Below are 21797 nucleotides of genomic sequence, written 5' to 3'. Positions count from 1 at the left end.
GAAGGCACGAAGTTATTTTTCCCTCGCGATCCGGCATGTGCTCCGTCGATCTTGCTCTGTAGCAGACGACGCACAGCGTTGTAGAAGGCACGAAGTTATTTTTCTCTCGCGATCCGGCATGTGCTCCGTCGATCTTGCTCTGTAGCAGACGACGCACAGCGTTGTAGAAGGCACGAAGTTATTTTTCCCTCGCGATCCGGCATGTGCTCCGTCGATCTTGCTCTGTAGCAGACGACGCACAGCGTTGTAGAAGGCACGAAGTTATTTTTCCCTCGCGATCCGGCATGTGCTCCGTCGATCTTGCTCTGTAGCAGACGACGCACAGCGTTGTAGAAGGCACGAAGTTATTTTTCCCTCGCGATCCGGCATGTGCTCCGTCGATCTTGCTCTGTAGCAGACGACGCACAGCGTTGTAGAAGGCACGAAGTTATTTTTCCCTCGCGATCCGGCATGTGCTCCGTCGATCTTGCTCTGTAGCAGACGACGCACAGCGTTGTAGAAGGCACGAAGTTATTTTTCCCTCGCGATCCGGCATGTGCTCCGTCGATCTTGCTCTGTAGCAGACGACGCACAGCGTTGTAGAAGGCACGAAGTTATTTTTCTCCTCGCGATCCGGCATGTGCTCCGTCGATCTTGCTCTGTAGCAGACGACGCACAGCGTTGTAGAAGGCACGAAGTTATTTTTCCCTCGCGATCCGGCATGTGCTCCGTCGATCTTGCTCTGTAGCAGACGACGCACAGCGTTGTAGAAGGCACGAAGTTATTTTTCCCTCGCGATCCGGCATGTGCTCCGTCGATCTTGCTCTGTAGCAGACGACGCACAGCGTTGTAGAAGGCACGAAGTTATTTTTCCCTCGCGATCCGGCATGTGCTCCGTCGATCTTGCTCTGTAGCAGACGACGCACAGCGTTGTAGAAGGCACGAAGTTATTTTTCCCTCGCGATCCGGCATGTGCTCCGTCGATCTTGCTCTGTAGCAGACGACGCACAGCGTTGTAGAAGGCACGAAGTTATTTTTCTCCTCGCGATCCGGCATGTGCTCCGTCGATCTTGCTCTGTAGCAGACGACGCACAGCGTTGTAGAAGGCACGAAGTTATTTTTCCCTCGCGATCCGGCATGTGCTCCGTCGATCTTGCTCTGTAGCAGACGACGCACAGCGTTGTAGAAGGCACGAAGTTATTTTTCCCTCGCGATCCGGCATGTGCTCCGTCGATCTTGCTCTGTAGCAGACGACGCACAGCGTTGTAGAAGGCACGAAGTTATTTTTCCCTCGCGATCCGGCATGTGCTCCGTCGATCTTGCTCTGTAGCAGACGACGCACAGCGTTGTAGAAGGCACGAAGTTATTTTTCTCCTCGCGATCCGGCATGTGCTCCGTCGATCTTGCTCTGTAGCAGACGACGCACAGCGTTGTAGAAGGCACGAAGTTATTTTTCCCTCGCGATCCGGCATGTGCTCCGTCGATCTTGCTCTGTAGCAGACGACGCACAGCGTTGTAGAAGGCACGAAGTTATTTTTCCCTCGCGATCCGGCATGTGCTCCGTCGATCTTGCTCTGTAGCAGACGACGCACAGCGTTGTAGAAGGCACGAAGTTATTTTTCTCTCGCGATCCGGCATGTGCTCCGTCGATCTTGCTCTGTAGCAGACGACGCACAGCGTTGTAGAAGGCACGAAGTTATTTTTCCCTCGCGATCCGGCATGTGCTCCGTCGATCTTGCTCTGTAGCAGACGACGCACAGCGTTGTAGAAGGCACGAAGTTATTTTTCCCTCGCGATCCGGCATGTGCTCCGTCGATCTTGCTCTGTAGCAGACGACGCACAGCGTTGTAGAAGGCACGAAGTTATTTTTCTCCTCGCGATCCGGCATGTGCTCCGTCGATCTTGCTCTGTAGCAGACGACGCACAGCGTTGTAGAAGGCACGAAGTTATTTTTCCTCTCGCGATCCGGCATGTGCTCCGTCGATCTTGCTCTGTAGCAGACGACGCACAGCGTTGTAGAAGGCACGAAGTTATTTTTCTCCTCGCGATCCGGCATGTGCTCCGTCGATCTTGCTCTGTAGCAGACGACGCACAGCGTTGTAGAAGGCACGAAGTTATTTTTCCCTCGCGATCCGGCATGTGCTCCGTCGATCTTGCTCTGTAGCAGACGACGCACAGCGTTGTAGAAGGCACGAAGTTATTTTTCCCTCGCGATCCGGCATGTGCTCCGTCGATCTTGCTCTGTAGCAGACGACGCACAGCGTTGTAGAAGGCACGAAGTTATTTTTCCCTCGCGATCCGGCATGTGCTCCGTCGATCTTGCTCTGTAGCAGACGACGCACAGCGTTGTAGAAGGCACGAAGTTATTTTTCCCTCGCGATCCGGCATGTGCTCCGTCGATCTTGCTCTGTAGCAGACGACGCACAGCGTTGTAGAAGGCACGAAGTTATTTTTCCCTCGCGATCCGGCATGTGCTCCGTCGATCTTGCTCTGTAGCAGACGACGCACAGCGTTGTAGAAGGCACGAAGTTATTTTTCCCTCGCGATCCGGCATGTGCTCCGTCGATCTTGCTCTGTAGCAGACGACGCACAGCGTTGTAGAAGGCACGAAGTTATTTTTCTCTCGCGATCCGGCATGTGCTCCGTCGATCTTGCTCTGTAGCAGACGACGCACAGCGTTGTAGAAGGCACGAAGTTATTTTTCCCTCGCGATCCGGCATGTGCTCCGTCGATCTTGCTCTGTAGCAGACGACGCACAGCGTTGTAGAAGGCACGAAGTTATTTTTCCCTCGCGATCCGGCATGTGCTCCGTCGATCTTGCTCTGTAGCAGACGACGCACAGCGTTGTAGAAGGCACGAAGTTATTTTTCCCTCGCGATCCGGCATGTGCTCCGTCGATCTTGCTCTGTAGCAGACGACGCACAGCGTTGTAGAAGGCACGAAGTTATTTTTCCCTCGCGATCCGGCATGTGCTCCGTCGATCTTGCTCTGTAGCAGACGACGCACAGCGTTGTAGAAGGCACGAAGTTATTTTTCCCTCGCGATCCGGCATGTGCTCCGTCGATCTTGCTCTGTAGCAGACGACGCACAGCGTTGTAGAAGGCACGAAGTTATTTTTCCCTCGCGATCCGGCATGTGCTCCGTCGATCTTGCTCTGTAGCAGACGACGCACAGCGTTGTAGAAGGCACGAAGTTATTTTTCCCTCGCGATCCGGCATGTGCTCCGTCGATCTTGCTCTGTAGCAGACGACGCACAGCGTTGTAGAAGGCACGAAGTTATTTTTCCCTCGCGATCCGGCATGTGCTCCGTCGATCTTGCTCTGTAGCAGACGACGCACAGCGTTGTAGAAGGCACGAAGTTATTTTTCCCTCGCGATCCGGCATGTGCTCCGTCGATCTTGCTCTGTAGCAGACGACGCACAGCGTTGTAGAAGGCACGAAGTTATTTTTCCCTCGCGATCCGGCATGTGCTCCGTCGATCTTGCTCTGTAGCAGACGACGCACAGCGTTGTAGAAGGCACGAAGTTATTTTTCCCTCGCGATCCGGCATGTGCTCCGTCGATCTTGCTCTGTAGCAGACGACGCACAGCGTTGTAGAAGGCACGAAGTTATTTTTCCCTCGCGATCCGGCATGTGCTCCGTCGATCTTGCTCTGTAGCAGACGACGCACAGCGTTGTAGAAGGCACGAAGTTATTTTTCCCTCGCGATCCGGCATGTGCTCCGTCGATCTTGCTCTGTAGCAGACGACGCACAGCGTTGTAGAAGGCACGAAGTTATTTTTCTCCTCGCGATCCGGCATGTGCTCCGTCGATCTTGCTCTGTAGCAGACGACGCACAGCGTTGTAGAAGGCACGAAGTTATTTTTCCCTCGCGATCCGGCATGTGCTCCGTCGATCTTGCTCTGTAGCAGACGACGCACAGCGTTGTAGAAGGCACGAAGTTATTTTTCCCTCGCGATCCGGCATGTGCTCCGTCGATCTTGCTCTGTAGCAGACGACGCACAGCGTTGTAGAAGGCACGAAGTTATTTTTCCCTCGCGATCCGGCATGTGCTCCGTCGATCTTGCTCTGTAGCAGACGACGCACAGCGTTGTAGAAGGCACGAAGTTATTTTTCCCTCGCGATCCGGCATGTGCTCCGTCGATCTTGCTCTGTAGCAGACGACGCACAGCGTTGTAGAAGGCACGAAGTTATTTTTCCCTCGCGATCCGGCATGTGCTCCGTCGATCTTGCTCTGTAGCAGACGACGCACAGCGTTGTAGAAGGCACGAAGTTATTTTTCCCTCGCGATCCGGCATGTGCTCCGTCGATCTTGCTCTGTAGCAGACGACGCACAGCGTTGTAGAAGGCACGAAGTTATTTTTCCCTCGCGATCCGGCATGTGCTCCGTCGATCTTGCTCTGTAGCAGACGACGCACAGCGTTGTAGAAGGCACGAAGTTATTTTTCCCTCGCGATCCGGCATGTGCTCCGTCGATCTTGCTCTGTAGCAGACGACGCACAGCGTTGTAGAAGGCACGAAGTTATTTTTCCCTCGCGATCCGGCATGTGCTCCGTCGATCTTGCTCTGTAGCAGACGACGCACAGCGTTGTAGAAGGCACGAAGTTATTTTTCCCTCGCGATCCGGCATGTGCTCCGTCGATCTTGCTCTGTAGCAGACGACGCACAGCGTTGTAGAAGGCACGAAGTTATTTTTCCCTCGCGATCCGGCATGTGCTCCGTCGATCTTGCTCTGTAGCAGACGACGCACAGCGTTGTAGAAGGCACGAAGTTATTTTTCCCTCGCGATCCGGCATGTGCTCCGTCGATCTTGCTCTGTAGCAGACGACGCACAGCGTTGTAGAAGGCACGAAGTTATTTTTCCCTCGCGATCCGGCATGTGCTCCGTCGATCTTGCTCTGTAGCAGACGACGCACAGCGTTGTAGAAGGCACGAAGTTATTTTTCCCTCGCGATCCGGCATGTGCTCCGTCGATCTTGCTCTGTAGCAGACGACGCACAGCGTTGTAGAAGGCACGAAGTTATTTTTCCCTCGCGATCCGGCATGTGCTCCGTCGATCTTGCTCTGTAGCAGACGACGCACAGCGTTGTAGAAGGCACGAAGTTATTTTTCCCTCGCGATCCGGCATGTGCTCCGTCGATCTTGCTCTGTAGCAGACGACGCACAGCGTTGTAGAAGGCACGAAGTTATTTTTCCCTCGCGATCCGGCATGTGCTCCGTCGATCTTGCTCTGTAGCAGACGACGCACAGCGTTGTAGAAGGCACGAAGTTATTTTTCCCTCGCGATCCGGCATGTGCTCCGTCGATCTTGCTCTGTAGCAGACGACGCACAGCGTTGTAGAAGGCACGAAGTTATTTTTCCCTCGCGATCCGGCATGTGCTCCGTCGATCTTGCTCTGTAGCAGACGACGCACAGCGTTGTAGAAGGCACGAAGTTATTTTTCCCTCGCGATCCGGCATGTGCTCCGTCGATCTTGCTCTGTAGCAGACGACGCACAGCGTTGTAGAAGGCACGAAGTTATTTTTCCCTCGCGATCCGGCATGTGCTCCGTCGATCTTGCTCTGTAGCAGACGACGCACAGCGTTGTAGAAGGCACGAAGTTATTTTTCCCTCGCGATCCGGCATGTGCTCCGTCGATCTTGCTCTGTAGCAGACGACGCACAGCGTTGTAGAAGGCACGAAGTTATTTTTCCCTCGCGATCCGGCATGTGCTCCGTCGATCTTGCTCTGTAGCAGACGACGCACAGCGTTGTAGAAGGCACGAAGTTATTTTTCTCTCGCGATCCGGCATGTGCTCCGTCGATCTTGCTCTGTAGCAGACGACGCACAGCGTTGTAGAAGGCACGAAGTTATTTTTCCCTCGCGATCCGGCATGTGCTCCGTCGATCTTGCTCTGTAGCAGACGACGCACAGCGTTGTAGAAGGCACGAAGTTATTTTTCTCTCGCGATCCGGCATGTGCTCCGTCGATCTTGCTCTGTAGCAGACGACGCACAGCGTTGTAGAAGGCACGAAGTTATTTTTCCCTCGCGATCCGGCATGTGCTCCGTCGATCTTGCTCTGTAGCAGACGACGCACAGCGTTGTAGAAGGCACGAAGTTATTTTTCCCTCGCGATCCGGCATGTGCTCCGTCGATCTTGCTCTGTAGCAGACGACGCACAGCGTTGTAGAAGGCACGAAGTTATTTTTCCCTCGCGATCCGGCATGTGCTCCGTCGATCTTGCTCTGTAGCAGACGACGCACAGCGTTGTAGAAGGCACGAAGTTATTTTTCCCTCGCGATCCGGCATGTGCTCCGTCGATCTTGCTCTGTAGCAGACGACGCACAGCGTTGTAGAAGGCACGAAGTTATTTTTCCCTCGCGATCCGGCATGTGCTCCGTCGATCTTGCTCTGTAGCAGACGACGCACAGCGTTGTAGAAGGCACGAAGTTATTTTTCTCTCGCGATCCGGCATGTGCTCCGTCGATCTTGCTCTGTAGCAGACGACGCACAGCGTTGTAGAAGGCACGAAGTTATTTTTCCCTCGCGATCCGGCATGTGCTCCGTCGATCTTGCTCTGTAGCAGACGACGCACAGCGTTGTAGAAGGCACGAAGTTATTTTTCCCTCGCGATCCGGCATGTGCTCCGTCGATCTTGCTCTGTAGCAGACGACGCACAGCGTTGTAGAAGGCACGAAGTTATTTTTCTCTCGCGATCCGGCATGTGCTCCGTCGATCTTGCTCTGTAGCAGACGACGCACAGCGTTGTAGAAGGCACGAAGTTATTTTTCCCTCGCGATCCGGCATGTGCTCCGTCGATCTTGCTCTGTAGCAGACGACGCACAGCGTTGTAGAAGGCACGAAGTTATTTTTCCCTCGCGATCCGGCATGTGCTCCGTCGATCTTGCTCTGTAGCAGACGACGCACAGCGTTGTAGAAGGCACGAAGTTATTTTTCCCTCGCGATCCGGCATGTGCTCCGTCGATCTTGCTCTGTAGCAGACGACGCACAGCGTTGTAGAAGGCACGAAGTTATTTTTCTCCTCGCGATCCGGCATGTGCTCCGTCGATCTTGCTCTGTAGCAGACGACGCACAGCGTTGTAGAAGGCACGAAGTTATTTTTCTCCTCGCGATCCGGCATGTGCTCCGTCGATCTTGCTCTGTAGCAGACGACGCACAGCGTTGTAGAAGGCACGAAGTTATTTTTCTCCTCGCGATCCGGCATGTGCTCCGTCGATCTTGCTCTGTAGCAGACGACGCACAGCGTTGTAGAAGGCACGAAGTTATTTTTCCCTCGCGATCCGGCATGTGCTCCGTCGATCTTGCTCTGTAGCAGACGACGCACAGCGTTGTAGAAGGCACGAAGTTATTTTTCTCCTCGCGATCCGGCATGTGCTCCGTCGATCTTGCTCTGTAGCAGACGACGCACAGCGTTGTAGAAGGCACGAAGTTATTTTTCCCTCGCGATCCGGCATGTGCTCCGTCGATCTTGCTCTGTAGCAGACGACGCACAGCGTTGTAGAAGGCACGAAGTTATTTTTCCCTCGCGATCCGGCATGTGCTCCGTCGATCTTGCTCTGTAGCAGACGACGCACAGCGTTGTAGAAGGCACGAAGTTATTTTTCCCTCGCGATCCGGCATGTGCTCCGTCGATCTTGCTCTGTAGCAGACGACGCACAGCGTTGTAGAAGGCACGAAGTTATTTTTCTCTCGCGATCCGGCATGTGCTCCGTCGATCTTGCTCTGTAGCAGACGACGCACAGCGTTGTAGAAGGCACGAAGTTATTTTTCCCTCGCGATCCGGCATGTGCTCCGTCGATCTTGCTCTGTAGCAGACGACGCACAGCGTTGTAGAAGGCACGAAGTTATTTTTCTCCTCGCGATCCGGCATGTGCTCCGTCGATCTTGCTCTGTAGCAGACGACGCACAGCGTTGTAGAAGGCACGAAGTTATTTTTCTCCTCGCGATCCGGCATGTGCTCCGTCGATCTTGCTCTGTAGCAGACGACGCACAGCGTTGTAGAAGGCACGAAGTTATTTTTCCCTCGCGATCCGGCATGTGCTCCGTCGATCTTGCTCTGTAGCAGACGACGCACAGCGTTGTAGAAGGCACGAAGTTATTTTTCTCCTCGCGATCCGGCATGTGCTCCGTCGATCTTGCTCTGTAGCAGACGACGCACAGCGTTGTAGAAGGCACGAAGTTATTTTTCCCTCGCGATCCGGCATGTGCTCCGTCGATCTTGCTCTGTAGCAGACGACGCACAGCGTTGTAGAAGGCACGAAGTTATTTTTCCCTCGCGATCCGGCATGTGCTCCGTCGATCTTGCTCTGTAGCAGACGACGCACAGCGTTGTAGAAGGCACGAAGTTATTTTTCCCTCGCGATCCGGCATGTGCTCCGTCGATCTTGCTCTGTAGCAGACGACGCACAGCGTTGTAGAAGGCACGAAGTTATTTTTCCCTCGCGATCCGGCATGTGCTCCGTCGATCTTGCTCTGTAGCAGACGACGCACAGCGTTGTAGAAGGCACGAAGTTATTTTTCCCTCGCGATCCGGCATGTGCTCCGTCGATCTTGCTCTGTAGCAGACGACGCACAGCGTTGTAGAAGGCACGAAGTTATTTTTCCCTCGCGATCCGGCATGTGCTCCGTCGATCTTGCTCTGTAGCAGACGACGCACAGCGTTGTAGAAGGCACGAAGTTATTTTTCCCTCGCGATCCGGCATGTGCTCCGTCGATCTTGCTCTGTAGCAGACGACGCACAGCGTTGTAGAAGGCACGAAGTTATTTTTCCCTCGCGATCCGGCATGTGCTCCGTCGATCTTGCTCTGTAGCAGACGACGCACAGCGTTGTAGAAGGCACGAAGTTATTTTTCTCTCGCGATCCGGCATGTGCTCCGTCGATCTTGCTCTGTAGCAGACGACGCACAGCGTTGTAGAAGGCACGAAGTTATTTTTCCCTCGCGATCCGGCATGTGCTCCGTCGATCTTGCTCTGTAGCAGACGACGCACAGCGTTGTAGAAGGCACGAAGTTATTTTTCCCTCGCGATCCGGCATGTGCTCCGTCGATCTTGCTCTGTAGCAGACGACGCACAGCGTTGTAGAAGGCACGAAGTTATTTTTCCCTCGCGATCCGGCATGTGCTCCGTCGATCTTGCTCTGTAGCAGACGACGCACAGCGTTGTAGAAGGCACGAAGTTATTTTTCCCTCGCGATCCGGCATGTGCTCCGTCGATCTTGCTCTGTAGCAGACGACGCACAGCGTTGTAGAAGGCACGAAGTTATTTTTCTCTCGCGATCCGGCATGTGCTCCGTCGATCTTGCTCTGTAGCAGACGACGCACAGCGTTGTAGAAGGCACGAAGTTATTTTTCCCTCGCGATCCGGCATGTGCTCCGTCGATCTTGCTCTGTAGCAGACGACGCACAGCGTTGTAGAAGGCACGAAGTTATTTTTCTCTCGCGATCCGGCATGTGCTCCGTCGATCTTGCTCTGTAGCAGACGACGCACAGCGTTGTAGAAGGCACGAAGTTATTTTTCTCTCGCGATCCGGCATGTGCTCCGTCGATCTTGCTCTGTAGCAGACGACGCACAGCGTTGTAGAAGGCACGAAGTTATTTTTCCCTCGCGATCCGGCATGTGCTCCGTCGATCTTGCTCTGTAGCAGACGACGCACAGCGTTGTAGAAGGCACGAAGTTATTTTTCTCTCGCGATCCGGCATGTGCTCCGTCGATCTTGCTCTGTAGCAGACGACGCACAGCGTTGTAGAAGGCACGAAGTTATTTTTCCCTCGCGATCCGGCATGTGCTCCGTCGATCTTGCTCTGTAGCAGACGACGCACAGCGTTGTAGAAGGCACGAAGTTATTTTTCCCTCGCGATCCGGCATGTGCTCCGTCGATCTTGCTCTGTAGCAGACGACGCACAGCGTTGTAGAAGGCACGAAGTTATTTTTCTCTCGCGATCCGGCATGTGCTCCGTCGATCTTGCTCTGTAGCAGACGACGCACAGCGTTGTAGAAGGCACGAAGTTATTTTTCTCCTCGCGATCCGGCATGTGCTCCGTCGATCTTGCTCTGTAGCAGACGACGCACAGCGTTGTAGAAGGCACGAAGTTATTTTTCCCTCGCGATCCGGCATGTGCTCCGTCGATCTTGCTCTGTAGCAGACGACGCACAGCGTTGTAGAAGGCACGAAGTTATTTTTCTCCTCGCGATCCGGCATGTGCTCCGTCGATCTTGCTCTGTAGCAGACGACGCACAGCGTTGTAGAAGGCACGAAGTTATTTTTCTCTCGCGATCCGGCATGTGCTCCGTCGATCTTGCTCTGTAGCAGACGACGCACAGCGTTGTAGAAGGCACGAAGTTATTTTTCTCTCGCGATCCGGCATGTGCTCCGTCGATCTTGCTCTGTAGCAGACGACGCACAGCGTTGTAGAAGGCACGAAGTTATTTTTCCCTCGCGATCCGGCATGTGCTCCGTCGATCTTGCTCTGTAGCAGACGACGCACAGCGTTGTAGAAGGCACGAAGTTATTTTTCCTCTCGCGATCCGGCATGTGCTCCGTCGATCTTGCTCTGTAGCAGACGACGCACAGCGTTGTAGAAGGCACGAAGTTATTTTTCTCCTCGCGATCCGGCATGTGCTCCGTCGATCTTGCTCTGTAGCAGACGACGCACAGCGTTGTAGAAGGCACGAAGTTATTTTTCCCTCGCGATCCGGCATGTGCTCCGTCGATCTTGCTCTGTAGCAGACGACGCACAGCGTTGTAGAAGGCACGAAGTTATTTTTCTCTCGCGATCCGGCATGTGCTCCGTCGATCTTGCTCTGTAGCAGACGACGCACAGCGTTGTAGAAGGCACGAAGTTATTTTTCTCCTCGCGATCCGGCATGTGCTCCGTCGATCTTGCTCTGTAGCAGACGACGCACAGCGTTGTAGAAGGCACGAAGTTATTTTTCTCTCGCGATCCGGCATGTGCTCCGTCGATCTTGCTCTGTAGCAGACGACGCACAGCGTTGTAGAAGGCACGAAGTTATTTTTCTCTCGCGATCCGGCATGTGCTCCGTCGATCTTGCTCTGTAGCAGACGACGCACAGCGTTGTAGAAGGCACGAAGTTATTTTTCCCTCGCGATCCGGCATGTGCTCCGTCGATCTTGCTCTGTAGCAGACGACGCACAGCGTTGTAGAAGGCACGAAGTTATTTTTCCTCTCGCGATCCGGCATGTGCTCCGTCGATCTTGCTCTGTAGCAGACGACGCACAGCGTTGTAGAAGGCACGGAAGTTATTTTTCTCTCGCGATCCGGCATGTGCTCCGTCGATCTTGCTCTGTAGCAGACGACGCACAGCGTTGTAGAAGGCACGAAGTTATTTTTCTCCTCGCGATCCGGCATGTGCTCCGTCGATCTTGCTCTGTAGCAGACGACGCACAGCGTTGTAGAAGGCACGAAGTTATTTTTCTCTCGCGATCCGGCATGTGCTCCGTCGATCTTGCTCTGTAGCAGACGACGCACAGCGTTGTAGAAGGCACGAAGTTATTTTTCTCCTCGCGATCCGGCATGTGCTCCGTCGATCTTGCTCTGTAGCAGACGACGCACAGCGTTGTAGAAGGCACGGAGTTATTTTTCCTCTCGCGATCCGGCATGTGCTCCGTCGATCTTGCTCTGTAGCAGACGACGCACAGCGTTGTAGAAGGCACGGAGTTATTTTTCTCTCGCGATCCGGCATGTGCTCCGTCGATCTTGCTCTGTAGCAGACGACGCACAGCGTTGTAGAAGGCACGGAGTTATTTTTCTCTCGCGATCCGGCATGTGCTCCGTCGATCTTGCTCTGTAGCAGACGACGCACAGCGTTGTAGAAGGCACGGAAGTTATTTTTCTCTCGCGATCCGGCATGTGCTCCGTCGATCTTGCTCTGTAGCAGACGACGCACAGCGTTGTAGAAGGCACGGAGTTATTTTTCTCTCGCGATCCGGCATGTGCTCCGTCGATCTTGCTCTGTAGCAGACGACGCACAGCGTTGTAGAAGGCACGGAGTTATTTTTCCCTCGCGATCCGGCATGTGCTCCGTCGATCTTGCTCTGTAGCAGACGACGCACAGCGTTGTAGAAGGCACGGAGTTATTTTTCTCTCGCGATCCGGCATGTGCTCCGTCGATCTTGCTCTGTAGCAGACGACGCACAGCGTTGTAGAAGGCACGAAGTTATTTTTCTCCTCGCGATCCGGCATGTGCTCCGTCGATCTTGCTCTGTAGCAGACGACGCACAGCGTTGTAGAAGGCACGGAGTTATTTTTCTCCTCGCGATCCGGCATGTGCTCCGTCGATCTTGCTCTGTAGCAGACGACGCACAGCGTTGTAGAAGGCACGGAGTTATTTTTCTCTCGCGATCCGGCATGTGCTCCGTCGATCTTGCTCTGTAGCAGACGACGCACAGCGTTGTAGAAGGCACGGAGTTATTTTTCTCTCGCGATCCGGCATGTGCTCCGTCGATCTTGCTCTGTAGCAGACGACGCACAGCGTTGTAGAAGGCACGGAGTTATTTTTCTCTCGCGATCCGGCATGTGCTCCGTCGATCTTGCTCTGTAGCAGACGACGCACAGCGTTGTAGAAGGCACGGAGTTATTTTTCTCCTCGCGATCCGGCATGTGCTCCGTCGATCTTGCTCTGTAGCAGACGACGCACAGCGTTGTAGAAGGCACGGAGTTATTTTTCCCTCGCGATCCGGCATGTGCTCCGTCGATCTTGCTCTGTAGCAGACGACGCACAGCGTTGTAGAAGGCACGGAAGTTATTTTTCCTCTCGCGATCCGGCATGTGCTCCGTCGATCTTGCTCTGTAGCAGACGACGCACAGCGTTGTAGAAGGCACGGAGTTATTTTTCCCTCGCGATCCGGCATGTGCTCCGTCGATCTTGCTCTGTAGCAGACGACGCACAGCGTTGTAGAAGGCACGAGTTATTTTTCTCTCGCGATCCGGCATGTGCTCCGTCGATCTTGCTCTGTAGCAGACGACGCACAGCGTTGTAGAAGGCACGGAGTTATTTTTCTCCTCGCGATCCGGCATGTGCTCCGTCGATCTTGCTCTGTAGCAGACGACGCACAGCGTTGTAGAAGGCACGGAGTTATTTTTCTCCTCGCGATCCGGCATGTGCTCCGTCGATCTTGCTCTGTAGCAGACGACGCACAGCGTTGTAGAAGGCACGGAGTTATTTTTCCCTCGCGATCCGGCATGTGCTCCGTCGATCTTGCTCTGTAGCAGACGACGCACAGCGTTGTAGAAGGCACGGAGTTATTTTTCTCTCGCGATCCGGCATGTGCTCCGTCGATCTTGCTCTGTAGCAGACGACGCACAGCGTTGTAGAAGGCACGGAGTTATTTTTCTCTCGCGATCCGGCATGTGCTCCGTCGATCTTGCTCTGTAGCAGACGACGCACAGCGTTGTAGAAGGCACGGAGTTATTTTTCTCTCGCGATCCGGCATGTGCTCCGTCGATCTTGCTCTGTAGCAGACGACGCACAGCGTTGTAGAAGGCACGGAGTTATTTTTCCCTCGCGATCCGGCATGTGCTCCGTCGATCTTGCTCTGTAGCAGACGACGCACAGCGTTGTAGAAGGCACGGAGTTATTTTTCCCTCGCGATCCGGCATGTGCTCCGTCGATCTTGCTCTGTAGCAGACGACGCACAGCGTTGTAGAAGGCACGGAGTTATTTTTCCCTCGCGATCCGGCATGTGCTCCGTCGATCTTGCTCTGTAGCAGACGACGCACAGCGTTGTAGAAGGCACGGAGTTATTTTTCCCTCGCGATCCGGCATGTGCTCCGTCGATCTTGCTCTGTAGCAGACGACGCACAGCGTTGTAGAAGGCACGGAGTTATTTTTCTCCTCGCGATCCGGCATGTGCTCCGTCGATCTTGCTCTGTAGCAGACGACGCACAGCGTTGTAGAAGGCACGGAGTTATTTTTCCCTCGCGATCCGGCATGTGCTCCGTCGATCTTGCTCTGTAGCAGACGACGCACAGCGTTGTAGAAGGCACGGAGTTATTTTTCCCTCGCGATCCGGCATGTGCTCCGTCGATCTTGCTCTGTAGCAGACGACGCACAGCGTTGTAGAAGGCACGGAGTTATTTTTCTCTCGCGATCCGGCATGTGCTCCGTCGATCTTGCTCTGTAGCAGACGACGCACAGCGTTGTAGAAGGCACGGAGTTATTTTTCCTCTCGCGATCCGGCATGTGCTCCGTCGATCTTGCTCTGTAGCAGACGACGCACAGCGTTGTAGAAGGCACGGAGTTATTTTTCTCTCGCGATCCGGCATGTGCTCCGTCGATCTTGCTCTGTAGCAGACGACGCACAGCGTTGTAGAAGGCACGGAGTTATTTTTCTCTCGCGATCCGGCATGTGCTCCGTCGATCTTGCTCTGTAGCAGACGACGCACAGCGTTGTAGAAGGCACGGAGTTATTTTTCTCTCGCGATCCGGCATGTGCTCCGTCGATCTTGCTCTGTAGCAGACGACGCACAGCGTTGTAGAAGGCACGGAGTTATTTTTCTCTCGCGATCCGGCATGTGCTCCGTCGATCTTGCTCTGTAGCAGACGACGCACAGCGTTGTAGAAGGCACGGAGTTATTTTTCTCTCGCGATCCGGCATGTGCTCCGTCGATCTTGCTCTGTAGCAGACGACGCACAGCGTTGTAGAAGGCACGGAGTTATTTTTCCCTCGCGATCCGGCATGTGCTCCGTCGATCTTGCTCTGTAGCAGACGACGCACAGCGTTGTAGAAGGCACGGAGTTATTTTTCCCTCGCGATCCGGCATGTGCTCCGTCGATCTTGCTCTGTAGCAGACGACGCACAGCGTTGTAGAAGGCACGGAGTTATTTTTCCCTCGCGATCCGGCATGTGCTCCGTCGATCTTGCTCTGTAGCAGACGACGCACAGCGTTGTAGAAGGCACGGAGTTATTTTTCTCCTCGCGATCCGGCATGTGCTCCGTCGATCTTGCTCTGTAGCAGACGACGCACAGCGTTGTAGAAGGCACGGAGTTATTTTTCTCCTCGCGATCCGGCATGTGCTCCGTCGATCTTGCTCTGTAGCAGACGACGCACAGCGTTGTAGAAGGCACGGAGTTATTTTTCTCTCGCGATCCGGCATGTGCTCCGTCGATCTTGCTCTGTAGCAGACGACGCACAGCGTTGTAGAAGGCACGAAGTTATTTTTCCCTCGCGATCCGGCATGTGCTCCGTCGATCTTGCTCTGTAGCAGACGACGCACAGCGTTGTAGAAGGCACGGAGTTATTTTTCTCTCGCGATCCGGCATGTGCTCCGTCGATCTTGCTCTGTAGCAGACGACGCACAGCGTTGTAGAAGGCACGGAGTTATTTTTCTCTCGCGATCCGGCATGTGCTCCGTCGATCTTGCTCTGTAGCAGACGACGCACAGCGTTGTAGAAGGCACGGAGTTATTTTTCTCTCGCGATCCGGCATGTGCTCCGTCGATCTTGCTCTGTAGCAGACGACGCACAGCGTTGTAGAAGGCACGGAGTTATTTTTCTCTCGCGATCCGGCATGTGCTCCGTCGATCTTGCTCTGTAGCAGACGACGCACAGCGTTGTAGAAGGCACGGAGTTATTTTTCTCTCGCGATCCGGCATGTGCTCCGTCGATCTTGCTCTGTAGCAGACGACGCACAGCGTTGTAGAAGGCACGGAGTTATTTTTCCCTCGCGATCCGGCATGTGCTCCGTCGATCTTGCTCTGTAGCAGACGACGCACAGCGTTGTAGAAGGCACGGAGTTATTTTTCCCTCGCGATCCGGCATGTGCTCCGTCGATCTTGCTCTGTAGCAGACGACGCACAGCGTTGTAGAAGGCACGGAGTTATTTTTCTCTCGCGATCCGGCATGTGCTCCGTCGATCTTGCTCTGTAGCAGACGACGCACAGCGTTGTAGAAGGCACGGAGTTATTTTTCCCTCGCGATCCGGCATGTGCTCCGTCGATCTTGCTCTGTAGCAGACGACGCACAGCGTTGTAGAAGGCACGGAGTTATTTTTCTCTCGCGATCCGGCATGTGCTCCGTCGATCTTGCTCTGTAGCAGACGACGCACAGCGTTGTAGAAGGCACGGAGTTATTTTTCTCTCGCGATCCGGCATGTGCTCCGTCGATCTTGCTCTGTAGCAGACGACGCACAGCGTTGTAGAAGGCACGGAGTTATTTTTCCCTCGCGATCCGGCATGTGCTCCGTCGATCTTGCTCTGTAGCAGACGACGCACAGCGTTGTAGAAGGCACGGAGTTATTTTTCCCTCGCGATCCGGCATGTGCTCCGTCGATCTTGCTCTGTAGCAGACGACGCACAGCGTTGTAGAAGGCACGGAGTTATTTTTCTCTCGCGATCCGGCATGTGCTCCGTCGATCTTGCTCTGTAGCAGACGACGCACAGCGTTGTAGAAGGCACGAAGTTATTTTTCCCTCGCGATCCGGCATGTGCTCCGTCGATCTTGCTCTGTAGCAGACGACGCACAGCGTTGTAGAAGGCACGGAGTTATTTTTCTCTCGCGATCCGGCATGTGCTCCGTCGATCTTGCTCTGTAGCAGACGACGCACAGCGTTGTAGAAGGCACGGAGTTATTTTTCTCTCGCGATCCGGCATGTGCTCCGTCGATCTTGCTCTGTAGCAGACGACGCACAGCGTTGTAGAAGGCACGAAGTTATTTTTCCCTCGCGATCCGGCATGTGCTCCGTCGATCTTGCTCTGTAGCAGACGACGCACAGCGTTGTAGAAGGCACGAAGTTATTTTTCTCTCGCGATCCGGCATGTGCTCCGTCGATCTTGCTCTGTAGCAGACGACGCACAGCGTTGTAGAAGGCACGGAGTTATTTTTCTCTCGCGATCCGGCATGTGCTCCGTCGATCTTGCTCTGTAGCAGACGACGCACAGCGTTGTAGAAGGCACGGAGTTATTTTTCCCTCGCGATCCGGCATGTGCTCCGTCGATCTTGCTCTGTAGCAGACGACGCACAGCGTTGTAGAAGGCACGAAGTTATTTTTCTCTCGCGATCCGGCATGTGCTCCGTCGATCTTGCTCTGTAGCAGACGACGCACAGCGTTGTAGAAGGCAGGAAGTTATTTTTCCCTCGCGATCCGGCATGTGCTCCGTCGATCTTGCTCTGTAGCAGACGACGCACAGCGTTGTAGAAGGCACGAAGTTATTTTTCTCTCGCGATCCGGCATGTGCTCCGTCGATCTTGCTCTGTAGCAGACGACGCACAGCGTTGTAGAAGGCACGAAGTTATTTTTCCCTCGCGATCCGGCATGTGCTCCGTCGATCTTGCTCTGTAGCAGACGACGCACAGCGTTGTAGAAGGCACGGAGTTATTTTTCTCTCGCGATCCGGCATGTGCTCCGTCGATCTTGCTCTGTAGCAGACGACGCACAGCGTTGTAGAAGGCACGGAGTTATTTTTCTCTCGCGATCGCCCATGTGCTGTACCCATTTCCATCATGATAGTTTTACCAAGCCACTCGTCAAGATACACAAACCTTATTTATACCGAGAAATACGCGTTTCAGAAGCAGTCGCAATTTTTTGAGCGGGACTATTTCTTTAGTCGCGGAGGCAATTGCCTGCTGTGCTTCGGTCATCTGGGCGGGGCCTCTCCTGTCTTCTAAAGTTGTACCCGACTAGTAACGTTGCCTTGTCCTGTCGTCTTTGTTGTGTCCGTTGTTTTGCGCTAAACAAAGTAATAACGGAGAATAGTCGGAAATTAATGGCGTGATGGCAATAAACTTTACACAAGCATAACAACACACACAAGACCTGTTGCAAGTATCCAGACAATGAAAAACAAGAATACAGAGACCACCGAGCAATTTTTTTACTCGAAATTGGATTGTTTTAGAAGGAATAAGTGGCACTTTTACTTTTACTTCTACGAAGGAGGTTGAATTAAGGCATCAAAATTATGTGAATGGTTGCGTGCCAAAATAAAATGGCTGCAACAACAATTGTGCAGCCACCAATTGTGCAGCCACCAAAACGCTGGCGTGAGCAAGCGTTCTGGCGTGCGAGTGAAAGCGCGCGTCTCGCGCGCTTTCACTCGCACGTACATTATACGGCGCGCGGCGAATACATTATAGCCCTTGGACTTTATACGGAACCTCACGGCGACGACGACGGCGCCGCCGATGGCAGAAATCGGTTCGGACTATCCATATAATTGCTATTGCAATAAAACAGATATGCTGGTTGTGTAAACTGTATCCGTGAGTACATGAAAGGCGGACAAACTGTATGTACTAATTTATATTTTACGTGACGTTGTTACAATGTTTGCAAGCGTTTCGCAAAAGTCCTACCCACATATAAGTGTATTTTGGGGCCATCTATTAAAAATCAATTTTGTGCACCTTAGATGTAAAGCGTTTTGCAGAGGTCCTACGCACATATAAGTATTTTTGGGGCCATCTATTAAACATCAATTTTGTGCGCCTTAGATGTACTATTAGATAACGAATAGACCTTTGGTGTTATTTGTGGTTACTGAGTTTAAAACTTCTCAACTTCATATTTTCAAAAAAAATTGCAATTTTTGAACAATATCTGTAAGAAGTTGAATGGCCTAAATAAGAATTTTGTTTCCTACAGTGATAAGATCTTAACATTTTCTTTTAAATAAAATAAATCTCATCAAATTTGGTGCAGTGGTTGTCAAGAAAAACGATGTTTCCTTTCTCATGCATTTCGATAGGAGCCCCCAAGTTAGAGCTTCCTCTTATCGTTTCTTAGTTGAGGGCGCGGTCGTTCTACGTCAATACACGGCATGCAAGAAAATTATATATCCCATCGCATAAATCTCATGAAGTGACACTGCTTTGATGCTATTACAAGTTTTACGAGAGGTCCAGCGCACATCTTCCTCACAACTTGAATAAAGTTTCCTGTCAATACTGGCTTTTTGTTGCTGTCGAAACTTGTTTTGTGTATAGTGCAAACTATAATTATGCCTAAGTCGTGTATAAACACGGCTTGCAGCGGCAGGCTGTGCTGTTTGCATTACAACTTGCACTGCGACATAATTCAGCTTAGGTGCAGTGGCTTCAATATTTAAATATTTTATAACTTGCTTAGAACTTAATTAAAGCTACAAGCATTATATAAGTAGTATTAGTAGTAGTAGACATTTATTCAGCCAAATATTACAGGCCGAGCATATCAACCGCCTGGGCGGCAAGTCTACGCTGTTCTTCTTCCCCTTCACCAGTCGAGCCAGGTGGTGATGGAAAGGGAAGGGGGAGGATATGGATGCGATTGCTGAGCAGCGGGGCAGTGGAAAAGGCAATGAGCTAGGTCCGCATATGTAGAGGGGCAGTTGGGACAGCTGGGGTCGACTCGATAACGATAGAGAAACAGACGGGAGGGGGTCACCAATGCATTCATTTGGCCGCGCCGCAGAAGGCGAGCCTCCGGCACAGGGAGTAATGCATTGTATTATATTTGCATAACATAAATATGTCCTCATTGACAAACTAAACAACCGCATTTGGCAAAAACCTACTTTGCAATATTGCGAATGTCTTTGACCGAGTTGGTGGCAAAATGGATTCAGAGATTGACAGCACTGCAATCAGTTCACACACGAATCAGAAGTAAGGATGGTCAAGGGACTCATCAGTCATAGTCGCCGGATTCCCTCTGTTGCATCGCAGAGGCATCTTGATTTTTCACGACAGATGCAAATTTTTGTTTAAAGAACTGCTACAGAGATTTTGGTATTAGGCCTTGTTGTCATTGTGTTTCGAGTACAAATATCGAAGTCGCCACTTAAGGCAGGCCGTACTGTTCGCATCCCTCTAATCTTCTAGCAGTCTGAGCAGTGGCGGCTGTTTAAGCAACTGGAACGACTGGTAAATAACTGATACTTAAGTGGCTATTACAGGCATTAAACGGGTTTTCGGCCATTGGTTGATTTCGCTCTGGAGTGCGACGAATGGCAATCCTTAGCGCTCAGAATTTGTTCCAGGTGGTGCTGAAGCGGCAACGCATAGAGTGTGAGGGACACCGGCTGGGAGAAGGTCGAGAGCACGGCAGCGGAAGCAGGCCACACGCCAGCTCCAGGCAACTCACCCTTCCCGAGATGATGCGCAAGGCGGCGGGAGGGAGAAAGCGGAGCAGTGAATAAAAGTGCTGTCGCTTCTTACGTCGGAGCGACCTTTGCAAAGATCCGTTCCTGGTACGAATCAGTGTGTCTGACCCCACAGTGGTGTCACAGAACTTGTGGGCGTCACCGAGGGCACTACCACGGTGCTATACTGTTCTATAAGCTACTAACCTACTACTAACCTCGTAGTCGATAGATAAATGGTGTCAAATTATGTTATATTTTGACAACAATTTTTTGTTGAATTTTTTGCTGGTAATCACAATAATTAAACAAAATTGCTAGCTTCCATTTCAATGTACCTTCTTTTTAAATGTGTAATGTATGTAGAGCGTATTGAATACACATGTATAAACATACGCATGTGATCAGATGTAGAGAAGAAGCAGACGCATTGTATTTGATGAAGTGTGTATTGAGTCGTGTCAACTGCTGCAGACTGTATTGTTGATCAGGGGGCCAAGACCTCGTCAGGCTTTCCCATCTTTAGTCTTTGCCTCTCGCAGTGAAATTTTTTCTTCCTGCAAAATAAAGATCTTTGATTTGATTTGATTTAAAGTGCGATTTGTACCTCCCTTTCGTGTCTGCGTACAGCTTACTGTGAAGCATGAAGCGGAGGAGTTCTAGAACGATCGACAATTTCTTCAGTCCAGTGGGCAAGAAATTTCTGCCCAAACCAGTAGATCGCTGGATGCCAGAGGCATAGAGTTTCACACTATAAAACGGGTTATAGTGAGAAACTCTAAGGCAAGAGGCATCGGCTGCAGTCACGGACACCAGGCGCGTTCGGCGCGAACGCGGGGAAACGAGATCGCCGTCGGCACCACCTCTACGCGTCCCACTCTTCCCCCCCTCGCATCCGCTATGCTGCTACGCTGCTTTCACTCTCAGCTCCGCCAGCTCACTATCGCTGGTATGGGGTATGCAGTTTTGTTTACGCCACGAAATTTTCTCAACAACGAGAGGTGTACAGCTTCACTATAAAAAATGTTCCACTTCAAAGGTTGTGACGAGGAAACTCAAAACATTAACGAGGCTACTATAGACGTTTTCACGAGGGCGCTTCCGACGGTCTGGCGTGGAGAGTATGTGTCAGTGTTGCCTGTTCCGTGTGGACTGTGAGCTCGCCTTGCGCTTGCATTGCGGAGTGGTAGCTTTCCTTCGATGTTTCCGTTTATTTTTGTCACGAATGACTTACGCTCGTAAATAATGGCATATATGCTCATCAAAAGGCTACAGGCCAGCACTTTGCAGTTTATGGGTGCACAAACAACCAGCGTAAAATGACGATTTTGGGCACTAAGTATGTCCACAACACTGCACACCGCGAGACCACTGCCGATGTGGTATGTTCACGCTTCACCGGTTTCCTGCATCACCTGAGGTGGCATTTCAGTCTAATGTGAACCAATGCACACATCAGTAAAATAATGCATTTTGGTAAACCATTTTCGGCATATTTCTCAATAGGTTGCGAGAATTGTCAGCTCTTCGATGCAATATTTTCTCGTATGTAGTGGCAGAGGCTGCATTTGTTATTCTTTGAAACACAACTTCATTGCAGTGCCTAATACGGGGGTCACACGGCGCACTTTTGATCCTGATCGAGCCCGATATGGGTCGAATTTCTCGGGCGCGATTGGCTTCTTTGTTCAATCTGCGGTAGGAAGCCAATTGTGGTCGAACATTCCGATCCAGATT

At 52.2% G+C, this 21797-nt stretch overlaps 1 protein-coding gene across 1 annotated transcript in view; it reads left to right on the top strand.

Moving 5' to 3' along the window:
* The window catches only part of LOC119465109 (WD repeat and HMG-box DNA-binding protein 1-like), a 546382-nt gene extending 525770 nt beyond the window's left edge, over window positions 1-20612 (top strand). Inside the window, exon 13 of the mRNA XM_037725912.2 lies at window positions 19959-20612. Within this exon, the coding sequence (XP_037581840.1) occupies window positions 19959-20117 (159 nt within the window). The 3' untranslated portion in view covers window positions 20118-20612. The remainder of the gene's footprint in view (window positions 1-19958) is intronic.
* Window positions 20613-21797: the final 1185 nt, after the last annotated feature.

Source organism: Dermacentor silvarum, chromosome 9 (assembly GCF_013339745.2).
Source record: "Dermacentor silvarum isolate Dsil-2018 chromosome 9, BIME_Dsil_1.4, whole genome shotgun sequence".
NCBI classification, from domain to species: domain Eukaryota; kingdom Metazoa; phylum Arthropoda; class Arachnida; order Ixodida; family Ixodidae; genus Dermacentor; species Dermacentor silvarum.
This window is presented reverse-complemented; position numbering and strand designations above follow the sequence as displayed.